Source organism: Pocillopora damicornis, chromosome 6, assembly GCF_964200805.1.
Source record: "Pocillopora damicornis chromosome 6, jaPocDami1.2, whole genome shotgun sequence".
NCBI lineage: Eukaryota > Metazoa > Cnidaria > Anthozoa > Scleractinia > Pocilloporidae > Pocillopora > Pocillopora damicornis.
This window is the reverse complement of record NC_142675.1, coordinates 222,164-236,524: the sequence shown is the minus strand read 5'-3', so window position 1 is coordinate 236,524 and position 14,361 is coordinate 222,164. Positions and strand designations below refer to the sequence as shown.

Below are 14,361 nucleotides of genomic sequence, written 5' to 3'. Positions count from 1 at the left end.
ATTCAGGTTTTGATAATTGTGAGGAGTTTCGAGCTTTCATTGCATCATCTTCCTTTCTTACCTTCCTTAATGTTCTCCAGTTGTTCCTGGACATGATAAGCTGTCACGTGTTCATCTTCCATCAGCTGGCGGTACAGATTAGACTCCACTTCCGTGAGCTCAGCTTCACGGTGCCGCTGACGACGCCAGAAACTGCGCCGGCCAGCGAGCTCCTCTTCAAGAAGAGCCACCTGCAAAAAAGACATCAGAGGTTAGACGTGCTTTGATGTGCTGTGATGCGCCCTGATGTGCGCTTGTAAAACACCATATACAAACAGTGAAGACTTACAGAGCCAGGGGGCGGGCGCCGTTTTCTTTGAGTACTAGAGGAAAGTGTGACAGGTTCTGTTACACCAAACTCTTGATTCATCTTCACGCCACATATGGTGGACAGTGCACCAGTCACTGGATCCACAGCCTTCTCTCCGATCATGATAGGAACCAATCCCTCTCCACCAGGGTCCTCCAGTGAGCCTCCTAAGGGAATTATGGTGTCCGTCTCGTGGTTTTTGTCGATTCCAAGGATTGGAACCTCGAGCTCCATTCCTGATGGTTCCCTCATGGTGGTACCTATGAGTATAGGAAGCAGCTGACCAGTGGCCGAGAATTCGTACATTCCTGGGCTGCCACCACTCTCAGCCAATAGAGAGCAGCGCTCCTCGCGGCGCATGATGTCATGAACACTTCTCAAACAATACGACATGAGCTTGGAGCGTCCCCGCTGAAGATCCTTTTGAGCATTCTCCAGCACACTTAGCTCATGACGGCCATCAGACTCATCTGGACCAGTTACGGCATCTTTCAAATCCTGCAGAGCCTCTAGGACGCGGAATTCATAATAGAGCTCACCAACGTCTAACACATATTGGTAACCTCCACCCATTGGTTCCAGTTCCTTCTCTTCTCCATCATCCACAAGCCTGGCACCAGTCACTTTCAGCGGCCTTCCTGACAGAGGCTCTGTGAACGAGTCACTGAGCAGCAATGGGATTTCATCGCCTCTGTCTAACTCCCCTGAAGTACCACCCAGGGGAATAACATTGCCTGTCCTTGGGTCAATGGTGACTGCCACGATGGGGGCTGGGCGACCAGAGTTAGGATCCAGCATCATCGAACCAATTTCTATGGCAACTGGAAGACCTGTCACTGGGTCGTCATGACAACCACCGACTGGATAAGCATTACCTAAAAATTCATCAAAATAAAGGTTAAGTTCACTTTGTACACGAAGAAAAATTGAAGAAAAATAGAATTTCAACAGCTTCCTTCCAGCAATTTAATTTAAAATTTGTACGGAAAAACGCGTATTTACCGTCAAATTTGTGTTTTATTGGCTTCAACTTCATGGCTGCTTTAAAACAATAGGAACCTACTGGATTGCATGGAACTGACATTTTTTAAGTTTGTGTGATCGGTTTCCAGAGTCAAGAATACGAAACGAAGTACGGTGCCACAGCCCATTACAAAGTACACATTCGGATCAAACATATCTTGTCACCGTAAAAGTATTATGGTTCTGAGGCTAACCTGTCTCTGGATGAATAGTCATTCCTAAAATCGGAACAGGAAGACCAGTCCTTCCACAAATCATTCTCCCATTCAGCCTCATGTCTCCTTTCTTCTCGACTGGGATCAGAGTCAACTTCACAGGGACTCCTGTCTCGGGATTGTTTGGGTATGGTACAAACGGAATAAGAGCCTCTGCTGATGTGGCTGCGTCTGCATTATTGCTGTCTGCGGTGAATGAGAGGCGAGATGCAAGCGGGTCATACGCAACATTTCCCTCGATGGGCATAACACGCCCGCTCTTTGGATGGACGAAAAAGTATTGCGGGACTGGAATATTTGTCAAGTTGTCAGCCAATAGCATATTAGCTGTCGTTGGGTTGGGAATCATTAGTCCCGTATGTGGGTCATGTGATATCATTTCAGTGGCTTGAATGCTTCCATCGGCGTTAAATAAGTAACTCATGCTCAGAATCTCTCCTTCAATGGTGCACAGCCTCGCACCGGTGTCCTGTCCGAGTAATGCCCAGGTTCCTCGTCGCTGGCATTCACTGGTAATTTCTACGTTCAACCGCTGAATGATTGCATCAACGCGGCTCCCAATCCTTCAAGAAAACAGTCACACGGAGCATGAGAATGAGGTTACGGAAAGTCCAGCAGAATAACGATCCAACTGTTTTTTCAGGAATAAAACTAAATGCCTGACTATTTGTACTTCCAATGATCATTTTCTTAAAGTTACCTGTGTTCCAACTGGTCGTTGAAGTCTCCAGCCATATCACCCTTGCCTTGCTTTTCACTGTAACCTTTCAGGATACGCATCGCTTCACGCAAAGATGAATCAAACGCCACTAAGTGCGCCTCTCTTGCTTCATCGTCTTCTTTCAGAATTGTTTTCTGCCGCTGCAAGATCTGCTGAAAATTGAAACCAAGCTCCTTCCTTCTCTCAAGTTCAGCTTCAAGCTAGGAAACAAAATAGAGATCTCGTTGTTGTAGTAAATCATTTTTCGGTTGAATCTAGTTTAAACCATGATAATATAATCCTACGTCCGCTTTCGCGTTAAAATCCATTTGCGACTGAAAATGAAAGAAAATCGCTTAAACAAATTGTTTTAAAGCTGCGCTTAACTTCCACAAACAACTGCAATGATCGGCCACTGAACATTAACTATGAAATGGTCCTGCGTGGGTCCCGCGTGGGATCAAATTTTACCTCTCCTTTCTTAGCCTCAAACATTCTCAAGTCTTCAGGTGTTGCCATGGCAGCTCGACCTTTAAGGTTGAGTTTGGCGATCCATAATCCCTTTAGAGACTCTGTCTGTTGGTTGATCTTCTGGTAAAGTTGTTTTGCCTGAAAATATTAAAAACATAAACATAAGCCTGGTCATAAAATAATGCAAAAAAATTTTAAACCTGTTATTGTGTTATCTTAAATGACTTCTAACGATAATTCAGGTGAAATGATTTCCGTCGCTCGGTATCATACGGAAATGTTTTGTTCTAAGATTCACTAGCTCGAGGCTTACATCATTTTTTAATGGAAACTAAGTTTAACTGTATGTAAGTTTCATTATTGGGAAACTCAGACAATCTTGAACATCAAGTATTCATAAAATTTTTCTGTGTTCCGAGGATCAAGTCATTGGGGCGCCAGAAAGCTAAACCACAGACAGCGAGCCAACGATAATTATTTGTGGTTTTGAGATTTTCCTGCGTTTCCTCACTGCAATTTGTAAGGCAGTTTACAATTGACCTGTCAGTATCCAATCAAAGACTGCAGGTAACGAAACTAGTCTTCAAGCTAAATCATTACGTTCCTGACTCCAGTTACCGTGAATCCGCTCTGTTGGCGCATGCTATCAAGACCTCTTTTAATTTCAATATAAATGTCAACAGTTATTACCTGGTCTTTTTGTCTGGCTATGGCTGCTGTTACTTCCCTGGACTGTTTGGCTAAAATACCATACAATCGCCCGGATGTAAAACCTTCCAAATCCACTTGTTGGTCGTAATCCCAGAATTCATCGCCCTTCACTTCCTCATCAACTAAAGAAACAAGCAAGTGATAGTCACCAATTATCTTACGTTTAATTCACGCATACCACAAGCGTTTCCATTTCCGTCGTCTCCTACAGCAACCCCAATGCTTTCTTCCTCTGTGCATCACAAATTGAAATTTATGACTATAAATTAGTCATATATACCATTTTCGAATGGTTCTGTTGGGTGCGCAAAAGAATCGACCTTTATCTAGTATTACACCTACCTGCAGGGCCCTTCTCCTGTAAGGGTCCTTCATTCGCATACTGATTGAGCGCCTCAAGATTCCTGTGGTACTTTTTGACAGGATGAACAGTGGATCCTTTAGAGGAGTAGTCATCAAAGTTGTAATTCTGCGCCAGTACACGATAGCGGGGGAATTTGAAGGTAACTTTCTTCCATCCTTGTTTACGGAAGATTAACTAAATGGGAAAGGAAAAAAACTGAAAACTTAGAAATGACTATAAGAAAACGCCCCTGAAAACTTTTTATTTTTTAAGAACACAAAGAAAAAAGGGATGGAAGTTGATTGCAGAGATTTACCAAAAATGACTGGAGGATCAAGTAAACCAAAGAAATATATTCTTTAAAACTTAAGCCAGTTTAATTTTTTTTTTATAGAAATGAAACGCTGAGTAAACCTCACTCACAACATATTGATTCAAATCTGCATAAAAAAACGACCTCATATGCCAAGTATTTTGTTCCCTACGACCTTGCAATTCCTGAACCTGACAAAAGATGTCTGGACACAAAAGCCATTCCTTGGGACAGAACAAAAAAAACCAAACTTACCAAACCAATAACGAGAATAATCATCAATAGGGCGAAGCTTCCCAACATGGCGCCGATCAACACCCAGTCTGGCATGACAACGATATCCCTGGCGATCGCGATGCCATTTTGGATCACATTCCTTGGTGTTGTGGGGAAAAATGGACCATTTTCAGCACAATCAGCACCTTTGGCCATGACTCGAACAAACTGCAACACAAAATTTCAAGTTCTGTATTTTCATTTTCATCTTTGTGTAAACCAATCTAACCAACCATTTTGCCTGACAACCAAAAATATAAACAGCTTGGTACGTTTATGTGTTTCAGTCCAGACAACTCAGAGATGATTGTTAGTTGTAAACGGTCATAACATCTGAGTCTTAATGTTAAAATAGCAAAATAGATAATCTGACTGTCAATAAACACAACTTACCATGGTGCTCTCTGGATTAGCGCTTGATGTGAACACGTAAACACCCTCTACATCAAACCTGTAGGCAAACAATTCAAACTTGGTGGATTCCAATTGATGTTTTTCTTCCAAAGCTTTAAACGGACCTTCATCAAAGGATGGATTTGTGTTGTACAGGTTGTTCTTGACGTACTTCGGGAAGTCCGTGTTAGAAACTTTCCACATCAAGTGCGAACCATGCTTCAGGCAAATGGTTGGGTTTGACATGCCTCTGTAGGACAAATCGGACACAGCTCTTCTCTTTCTTCTGCTTGTAGCTGAAGATGAGTTTGCTGAGCTGAGTGCTAGTTGTGCAGCGAACAGATCAGAGACTTCTTCTGCTTCAGGATCATACGCTCCTTGTATTTCTCCGTCTGTTTGAGGATTGAAACAATAATTCAACGTAAACAGAAGAATGCAACCCTGAGTTTAATCCTGCAGTTCATACAAACGTAGAATACTGATGTAATCGCTGGAACCTCCTAAGTTGTTTGGAATCTTTGAATAATATACGAAAAAAAAAACAGCTTCTAAAACATTTTTGGAACATTTTCAAGGCTACGGGGTATCAAGACCTCTAGGATCAGTTTGGAAAAAAAAAAACAAAAAAACATTGGAGGAGTAACGTACCTTGAAGGACAACAAGACTTATAGGAGACTCTAGGCCCAAGGTGCAATCAAACGTCTCCTTGAAGTTTGGTACACTCTCTAACTCTGACAAATTGAAGACGGACGACTGAAATGAAACAAACACATCATCTTGTATTGATTGCGTATTCTTACAAACTTACGTCTTGAGGGAGATGAAACAAAAGCGGATGCAAATAAAAGAGGGAAAAGGGAAAATGTTTAAGGAAAGGAAACAAGGAAAGGGAAATGGCAATAAAACGGAAATGAACAGGAAAAGGAAAACGATTTTGCCCACTTGAGGACTGAGTTCCTTGTAAACTTCAAATGATAGTAAGCCAATTGCTGAGCATATAAGAGATGAGGTGAACTTAAAGGTGGAAGAATTTTCGAGTGATTCCTCACTTGCGCTGCATCAGATCACTGATCTGTTTAATGCTATTTAAGGCTTGTGGAATGTTTAAATCAAACAACTCTTACACACCAGACTGGTTGTTACTAAAATACTCCCTAAATAATGTTTGCATACCTCTCTGGAACGGGAATTGACCTTGAGTAGTGGTGGGTCGTTGCAAAGTATTTGAATCCGGTTTTCCTGCAGTAACCTGCATTCTCTGTCACAAATGTCGTCTGTGCTCGTTACCTTGCACTTACAAAGACCCAATTCTCCCACAAATCCTAGGGAGCCCTGAGAACATTTCTACAAGACAAGAGAGTACACCCATATCAATATCAGCCTTCGCTGTCGTTTTCAAGTGCAAGTTTGAAGTGCGCAAAACCACAAATTTCGTCCGCTTCTTTGCAGATACTCCTAATCAACGGGTCTAATATTTGAAACAAAGGCAGGAAAGTCTTCGTAATGATAATCCATTTCCAAAGTTGTGTATTTACCGTATTATTGCAGTAATCATTCCATTGTTCCTCAGTCCAACAAATACCCTCCTGATTCCTCCAAGTACCATCTGTACATAATGGGTACAGCTTCAGGACACATTCGTCTCCGTTTTGAAGATCATATCCCTTTTTACAGGTGCATGTTTTGTCCGATATCTGAGAGAGAAAAACTCAGGACTCAACTTTCAAGAGGGAAGTTACATCCTCTGGCATCAGAATGTACCAGTACAAACAAAGTTTACTAAGGTAGCAAAGCACGGTAAGGAAACGATCAAAACAACTGAATTCACAAATATCATTTAATTTATATGAAACAGAAAAGCTTACTTTAAAATTAAGTTCAGTTGGAGATCAGTAACCTGCTGTAAAGCATTGTGTTTATGTCAAACATGGTTGCATACTCGTCATTACTCGACTCTGTAATTATATTTGCTGGAAAAATCCCGTATCACTGAACATTTAAGTGGACACTGCTCATGATTTATTTTTCTTTCTACTTTTTGTGATCAACAGCACTCAAATTGTCCTATTTCTATGTACCTGGTATATTTGGTTCTTTCCATTACATACGCAGGTATCGGAACCTTCTCTAGATGTCAGCGGGCTACAAGACAGGCATGAAGTTTGAGCCTCCCAAGGATTATAGTGATTTTCTGGACAGGCATCACACTGGTCTTTGTGTCCAGCACCAAGCTTGTCATTATAAGTCCCATTCGGGCAGCTCACCAATTCTACACCCTTCTGGCAGTAGTAACCCCGAGGACACAGGTACGAATTGGTTTTCTCCACACCGAATTCTGTCCCATTCAAGCCAGGTTCATCTGTAGTTGCTCCTGAAGACAAATCATGGCAAAGTTCAGAACTGACAAAAAGCTGTAGTCTTAAAACAATAATAACTTTCTTGTACCTTCCAAACAAATGACACCATCACGGCAAGTCTTACACTCCAGACGGCTTGGATGATTTCCATACTGGCCTTTGGGGCAAATCACGCACGAGTCATTGAAGCTTTCTCTTGATGAATTTTCTACCTGCTTGTAACCTGAAGCAAAATCATATTAAATCAGTGAAAAGAATAAAAATGTAAACGACCCACAACTCTCAAACATCATTGCTACCCCACCACTCAGAGTGGTTAGCTTCTGATTGGTTAACAACCAAATTTAAAACCCAGGTGATGCAGAGGCAAGGAAACTACTGCCACAGGGCGAAAATGTGGATCAAGGATTGGTGACTCTGCCATCGTAATCTGGTTAAGTAATCAGAGTGATGTCCACGTACATGGAGTTTAAAAGCATCAAGTGTCAGGTTTACTACTTACCTAAAGGACAAATCTTCGGCTGACAGGCACCGGAATTAAGGTCAGTAGGATCACAACGATCTTCTGGATCACAGTAAAACCCAGCGGGACAGCGTATGTATGACGGAGATCCAATTGGACAATAATGGCCAGCTGGGCATGGAACTTGGGTTTTGGTTTCATTGCAGTAATAACCGGGAAGACAAACAGTTGGTAATGTTCTTCCTGCAGGGCAATAAGTTCCATCTGGACACTCGTATCCATAGACACTGCTGTTAGACAGGGGACAATACCTCCCAGCAGGACAAAGGTGGCACTCAGATATGTTACGTGCCCCTGTGGAACTACGGAAGGTGCCGTTTGGACAAGGTATTGGTTGGTCTGTGGCGTTCAAGCAGTATTGACCAACTGGGCATGGAGAGGTGGTGTAGTCGGAAAGACCTGCAAGATAAAGTCAAGTATATTAGCTCAACAATTACGATGCGTGACACCAAGTGAACAATAACAGTTAACAGTTCACGTACGGGTCATGATACAAATTATGACTCATAAAACACTTTGGTTTACACGCGTAATGTTGCCGAATATGCCCCAACTTTGAAGTTCTACAGAAGATATTACCTAATTCTTATTCCCAGCGTCCAATCCGTCGACAGTCTTCCTTTGAAAGCTTATTGAAGTCTACAAAAAGTTTTGGCCTTCTCACGGAGGAATAGAAATTTGTTTGTATAAAAGTCGCTCTGAAACGTCAATATCTGTTTTCGACGGTGAGCTGTAGGTAAATGGTTTGTCCACGCCACCGAAAATATGTGAAGGAAAATAACCATAGCAGCCTTCGATTGGCTGACAAATGTACTCGTATTTTTGAACTTGACACTACCTGTTCATCGAAGCTCAGTTTTACCCGAGCTAAATGCAGGTTATCATTTTTTGTAGGCTGCAATTTCTCTGCGACTAAAGACACCAAAAGCCTTACCTTCATACCAGCAATAGTAGCCAGCAGGGCATGGGTGACAGAAGCTTATATCTGTCGCACCAGATACGCTGTTGAATGTTCGAAGAGGGCAAGGTCTCGCAGTGTCATTGAAGGGACAATAATGTCCAACTGTACAATCTGTTGGTATAGAACTACCACTAACGCAAATCTTTCCAGCAGGACACACTTGACAAGCAGCTTTTGATTTGGCTCCCTTTTTAGTGATTACCAAACCTGGCTCACACGCCAATTTTTCTAACGTCCCAGCGGGACAGTAGAAACCAATAGGACATGGCTCTCCAATACTTGCATTAGATCCATCAGGGGTAGGGGTAGGATTGCCAATGTAACACAGATATCCTGCTGTACAATTGTCAGTGATGACACCCAGCTGGCAAAAATGACCAGCGACACAAGGTCTACATTGATCGGGACTGCTCAGTCCAGTTTCCTGGTCTTTCGTAAATGTTCCATTAGGGCAGAACACCGGTGTGTGCGTACCATTTGGACAGTAGTGATGGGGAGGGCATGCTATGGGGTTAGAGGTGTTGGCAAGGCAGTAGGAGCCTTCTGGGCAGACATCACACGATTCTTGCTGTTGTCGACTCTGATATGACCCTGGTTTACAGCCTACTGGGTTGGCAGTTCCCTTTGGACAGTAATGGCCAATTGGACATAGGAAATTGCTTGGTTTTGCAAAGCGAATATCTTCTTCTGCAGGGCAGTAGTAACCTGGTTCACAGTCTGCAGTCGCAAAGAGCAGACCAGATTGATTACAATATTTTCCTTCAGTGCAAGGGAAACAATCATTACGCGATTTAGCACCAATGGTTGGCCTGAGGGTTCCTTCAGGGCACAAAGTGCCATTTGTTGTCCCCTCTTCACAGTAATACCCAGGCGGGCAAGGCCCATTGTCTTGATCATTAGGTTCTAAAAATTTGGCTCCCCCTTTGCAAAGGTACCCGGAACGACAAGGTCCAGTTGCATAAGCCTGTCCAGGAAGTTCACAGTACTTGCCAGGTGGGCATGCCAAGCACTCATTCTTAAATTTCCCGTATTCAGTAGGAAGATAAGTTCCACTTGGACATGGTGTTCCTTTGGGCAGCGACTCACCACCTGGACAATAGTGTCCCGGAGAACAAGGCGTCGGCTGAATGACAGACGTGTTGGGACAAGTAAAGCCAGTTGTACAGCTCTCACAAACACTCTGGCCTTCAATAGGACCATATTGACCCCTAGGACATGGTTCTTCCTTTACTGTTCCTTTAGCACAGAAGTGGCCTCTAGGACAAGCCTTACCCTGGATACCGTCTGTTGGGCGAGGAGTGGTTGAACCTTGAATAAAAGAGAAAATTAGAGAAGAAGATAATGTTATGGAGAAACTGCCAATACATTTCAGTAGGTTAGCTGAGCACATTTATGTAGGCATGAAATTTTTACCTTTAAATGTTCAACATAAAAGTGCGGGTGGTATTTTTAATCATCTCCGCAAATTTTTAACTAAAAAACCTCTCAATTGGTCTAACTTGTCTTTTTTCATCGTTGTTGTAGTGATAAATAAACGTTGCGGAATGGAAGAAAAAAAAAACCACCAAGGTATGTGGCAAGTCGGTCCTTACCTAGGATACAAACAAAACCAGCATCACAAGGTCGTTCTTCTACGATAGTAGCATTAGGGTCACAGTAGTACCCAGGGCTACAAGGCTTGCAGTCTGACACGTTTTTATTTCTCTCCGAGTTTGCAAACGAGCCTCGTGGACAAGGTACAGGTATATAACTTCCCTTCACGCAGAAATGTCCTATGGGACAGTTTGCATATGGTGGATTTGGCACCTTGGCGCTTCCATTACAATAGAAGCCAGCCAAACACAGATCTTCAGGTTCAGTCAAACCTTCTTGTTGACAATAGTACCTACAGTTCGAAAAGAAAAACCTCTATCAGCAAAAGACCACTATAGTTCTGTTTTGTCAAATGCGGATGATCACTGTCTTTGAAGACGATTCATAATAATAAATGGCTCATTTGTTGATCCGAGTACCGAGACCATTTCTTTTCTCCACTATGATTTAGCACACACACACTGTGAGGTTTTCTTACCTGGGAGGGCACTCTGTACATTGTTCAGCTCGCTCAAGTTGAGTCTTGTTGCTCCATGTTCCAGAGGGACACTTGTGTTGTGTGGCAAATGACGTCCCTGACGGACAGTAATGTCCCATGGGGCATTCATATCCAGTCAGATTACTAACAGCAACTAACGTATTATCACAGTAGTATCCAGACAAACATGGCGTACATGCAAAGGAATACTCATTATCTTGGTAAGTGCCATTTGGACAGCGTTCTGGTAGAGGTGATCCCTTCAGGCAAAAGTGACCCACTGGACAGGGATGTGAGTTTGGAGATGACACTTTCTGACCAGGTGGACAGAAGTATCTTTCATCGCAAAGTCCATCTGGATAGTTTAGACCACTATTATTGCAGTACATACCAGCTATACATTCTATACACTCTGAAACATTCTCGTGTTTCTTTCCTGGTAAGTAATAGCCTGGTTGACACGCAAACGGGTGAGGTGATTCCAATGGGCAATAGTGTCCTTCTTCACATTCCACTTGGCGGCTGCTGGTGGATCCTGCTGGACAGTAATATCCAGGGTCACACGGTCCTGCCGTATCATCCAGCTCGTCTCGATCACAATACCTTCCAGGTGTGCATGTTGTCATGTTATGCGAAGCTTCTGGACAAAAGTGACCGGGTGTGCAACGTGTCGCACTAGGTTTAGCTTCTCTGTCGCCTCCAGGACAATAAAACCCCGCACTGCATGAATTGGTGGGTTTCTCATTTCCATAATAGGCGCAGTAGTGACCAGGGTCACACGGTAAGCAGTCTAGTGACGAGTTGCCCTGGAGCTTGGGGTTGTACGTACCTGGTTCACATGAGTTATAATGAGGTCTGGGCGTAGCTTCTGGACAGTAATAGCCTTTGGGACATTGATTGCCTTGATATGTGGTGGAGTTAGCATAGCAATAAAAGCCTTGAGGACATGGTTTGCAACTAGCTTTGCCTTCCTCATCTTGATAAGTTCCAGCAGGACAACCTGTAAAAAATGACATCAGTTTAGTCAAGAAATATTTTCACCCTGCAGGTTATGATTCAGTTGACTGTGACTTGCTGTCATTGAGACCACTATGTTTCAGATAGTTTCTTCATGGAAGATGTTTTGGTCAATGTTTCATCTTTGCTTTTATCGCAATTATTCATTCACTCTGGAGTTATTGTAAGGTAACTCTGTAGATCCTTTGAGAAAAGGCCAATTCTCTTCATATTAATAATTGTTATCCACGTAAAGTCTGAATATTTTGTTACAAGTATCACTTTCGTTTATGTAAGTACCTTCAAACATGACACTGCCAGCTTTACAGAAGTGCCCACGGGGACAAACATCACCAATGGTGATGTGCTTAAAATGAGCAGGACACTGTGTCAAGTTTGTCATGTATGGGTTTGGCGATGCTGCGCCAGACACACAATAGTAACCAGCACTACAGTTTCCACTTGGTTCCGTTAGGTTTGTGCCTCCACAGAATCTGCCACCAGAACAGGGCGTGCAGTCTTGTTCTCGCACTAAGTTCTTCCTGTTGCTGTAAGTACCAGCAGGGCACTGTTTCCAGTCAACTCCTGTACCATTTGGACAATAGAACCCCTCTGGACAGTCATTCTTAGCAGAACTCGAGTCACCTATAACACATTTGGAGAAAAGATGAAAAAACACATCAATATAACAAAAGCAGCTTAACTAGGAAAATGTTGACAGTTGAAAGAAGGTTTACTTCAACACAGCTGAGCTTGAAACAACAAAGCTTTCAGCTTCGGCTTTTTAAAGAGCATATAAATGACATAGTTTAAGTGGTTAAAACCATTGCTTTGCAAACCACAGACAAAGCGTGGGTTTAGGTGTTAAAATTACATCATCACAAACCTGGGATAACAAGTTCTGGGAGACAATAATAGCCCTCAGGGCACGTAGCACATTCCGATGATCTGGGACTTTCAGCAAATGTCCCTGCTGGGCAATCTTGAGGTTCAGGACTTCCTTCTGGGCAGTGCTTGCCAGCTGGACAAGGATACGGGTTACTAACATTTTGACCCTTGGGGCAATAATAGCCCTCGTCGCATTGAGCCTTTGGCTCAATAAGTCCCTCGTCATCGCAGAAATATCCTGACCTGCAATCCGTACACTCGTCCGCCTTTTCTAAACCACTGCCATTTGAATAGGTTCCTGACGGACACGGAAAAGGATGATGGGTACCCTGTGTACAATAACGGCCTGGAGGACATTGAATTTGTGTTTCACTTGATGAGCGAAGTGGACAATAGAAACCGGGTTTGCAATATCCTGCTGTTTTTGTCATGGCTGTTTCATTACAGAATTCTCCACCAGTACAATTTAGGCATTCGTGTTCTGTCTGCAGACCTGTTGCTGGGCTGTAAGTACCAGCTGGACAATCGATTGGCTTGTCAACACCTTCATAAAAGACAAAAGGAATAGAAGCAAGGTTGTTATGACAAAACCAAGAAAAATCTGAGACACGGCACCGCTTGATGTGAAGTCACCAGGTCCCATTTATAATGATATTTTTTGTTTGTAATTTTTATTTCATAAACTCAGTTACTTCAGTGCTTGTGGTACGGAAAAATCTACCCGCCAAGCTAAGGAAGAAATATTGATAAGGAACAGTGTATAGTTTTTAAGACACTTGAGCATTGTGTACACCTTGATAGAAGCACGAAAATGGTAGCAATGTATCAAAATGATGAACTATAATTTAAATTTTTATAACTTATCAACTCTTATCTATGTTTTTCTTTCAAGTAAGAATTTATTTGAATTTTGGCCTAAGAAACCTTAAGATTATTGGTATAATTTACAAGGTTAAAATAAGACCATCCAATAACAGGATAAGAGGGGATGTTAATTACCTTCAGGGCAGTAATATCCGGTTGGACAGATGTCAGCTTTTTCTCCAAGTTCCGGCGTGGTACTATTAGCACCTTCTCTACAGAAATATCCAGCACCACATAACTTGTATGGAGTCACCAGACCCCACTCATCACAGACCATACCACCTGTACAAGTTCTACAATCTAACTCTTCATCCATGCCAGTCCTATTGTTGAATGTACCAGGAGGACACTTAAACTGTTCTGCATATCTTGTGCCTACTGGACAATAATGACCCTCAATGCAGATATACTGTCCATATAAGATGACTGGGCCATTAGTGTCATTGCAATAGAACCCTGCTGGGCAGATTTTACAGTCTGGTTTGGCTCTTCCGTCTTGGTAATATCCTGCTTCACAAGGTATGGGATTTGGACTTCCTTCAGGACATTTGTTTCCTTCAGGGCATTCATGCTGATCGTCGCTGTCTGCTCTACCGCTGCAATAGTACCCTGCCCTACACAATGCTGTAGGCACAGGCAGCCCACTTCCACCACAGTACCACCCTGGAGTACAGTCTTGACAGTCAGTCACATTTCTTTGGGAAGTAATGACAGAAACACAAGGATTTAATCAGATGGTTAAATTCCGAGTTTACGACACTTTCTCGACTCTTTGAAAAGGTATAACTTTATAATTCAAAATACCATTTTGGTTTCTGTTGTTTAGAAAACCTTGGCTTAGATACATGCCTTGCCTTATTGACGTCAAAAAAAGGGCGTAAAAAATTGAGAGGAACAATAAATCTA

At 42.6% G+C, this 14,361-nt stretch overlaps 1 protein-coding gene across 2 annotated transcripts in view; it reads right to left on the bottom strand.

The window, feature by feature from the left end:
• LOC113686306 (uncharacterized) overlaps positions 1–14,361 on the bottom strand; it is a 47,805-nt gene that overhangs the window by 10,347 nt on the left and 23,097 nt on the right. For both annotated transcript variants that reach the window (XM_089209415.1, XM_089209416.1), the window contains 21 exons: positions 13,591–14,150; positions 12,590–13,135; positions 12,004–12,348; positions 10,708–11,707; positions 10,229–10,521; positions 8,610–9,944; positions 7,655–8,074; positions 7,241–7,375; positions 6,874–7,166; positions 6,331–6,489; positions 5,969–6,139; positions 5,443–5,548; positions 4,795–5,186; positions 4,381–4,569; positions 3,812–4,007; positions 3,449–3,591; positions 2,759–2,896; positions 2,288–2,508; positions 1,567–2,150; positions 329–1,224; positions 62–230 (listed from right to left, as the gene is read on the bottom strand). In XM_089209415.1, coding sequence (XP_089065541.1) covers positions 62–230; positions 329–1,224; positions 1,567–2,150; positions 2,288–2,508; positions 2,759–2,896; positions 3,449–3,591; positions 3,812–4,007; positions 4,381–4,569; positions 4,795–5,186; positions 5,443–5,548; positions 5,969–6,139; positions 6,331–6,489; positions 6,874–7,166; positions 7,241–7,375; positions 7,655–8,074; positions 8,610–9,944; positions 10,229–10,521; positions 10,708–11,707; positions 12,004–12,348; positions 12,590–13,135; positions 13,591–14,150 — 8,291 coding nt within the window. The remainder of the gene's footprint in view (positions 1–61; positions 231–328; positions 1,225–1,566; positions 2,151–2,287; positions 2,509–2,758; positions 2,897–3,448; positions 3,592–3,811; positions 4,008–4,380; positions 4,570–4,794; positions 5,187–5,442; positions 5,549–5,968; positions 6,140–6,330; positions 6,490–6,873; positions 7,167–7,240; positions 7,376–7,654; positions 8,075–8,609; positions 9,945–10,228; positions 10,522–10,707; positions 11,708–12,003; positions 12,349–12,589; positions 13,136–13,590; positions 14,151–14,361) is intronic.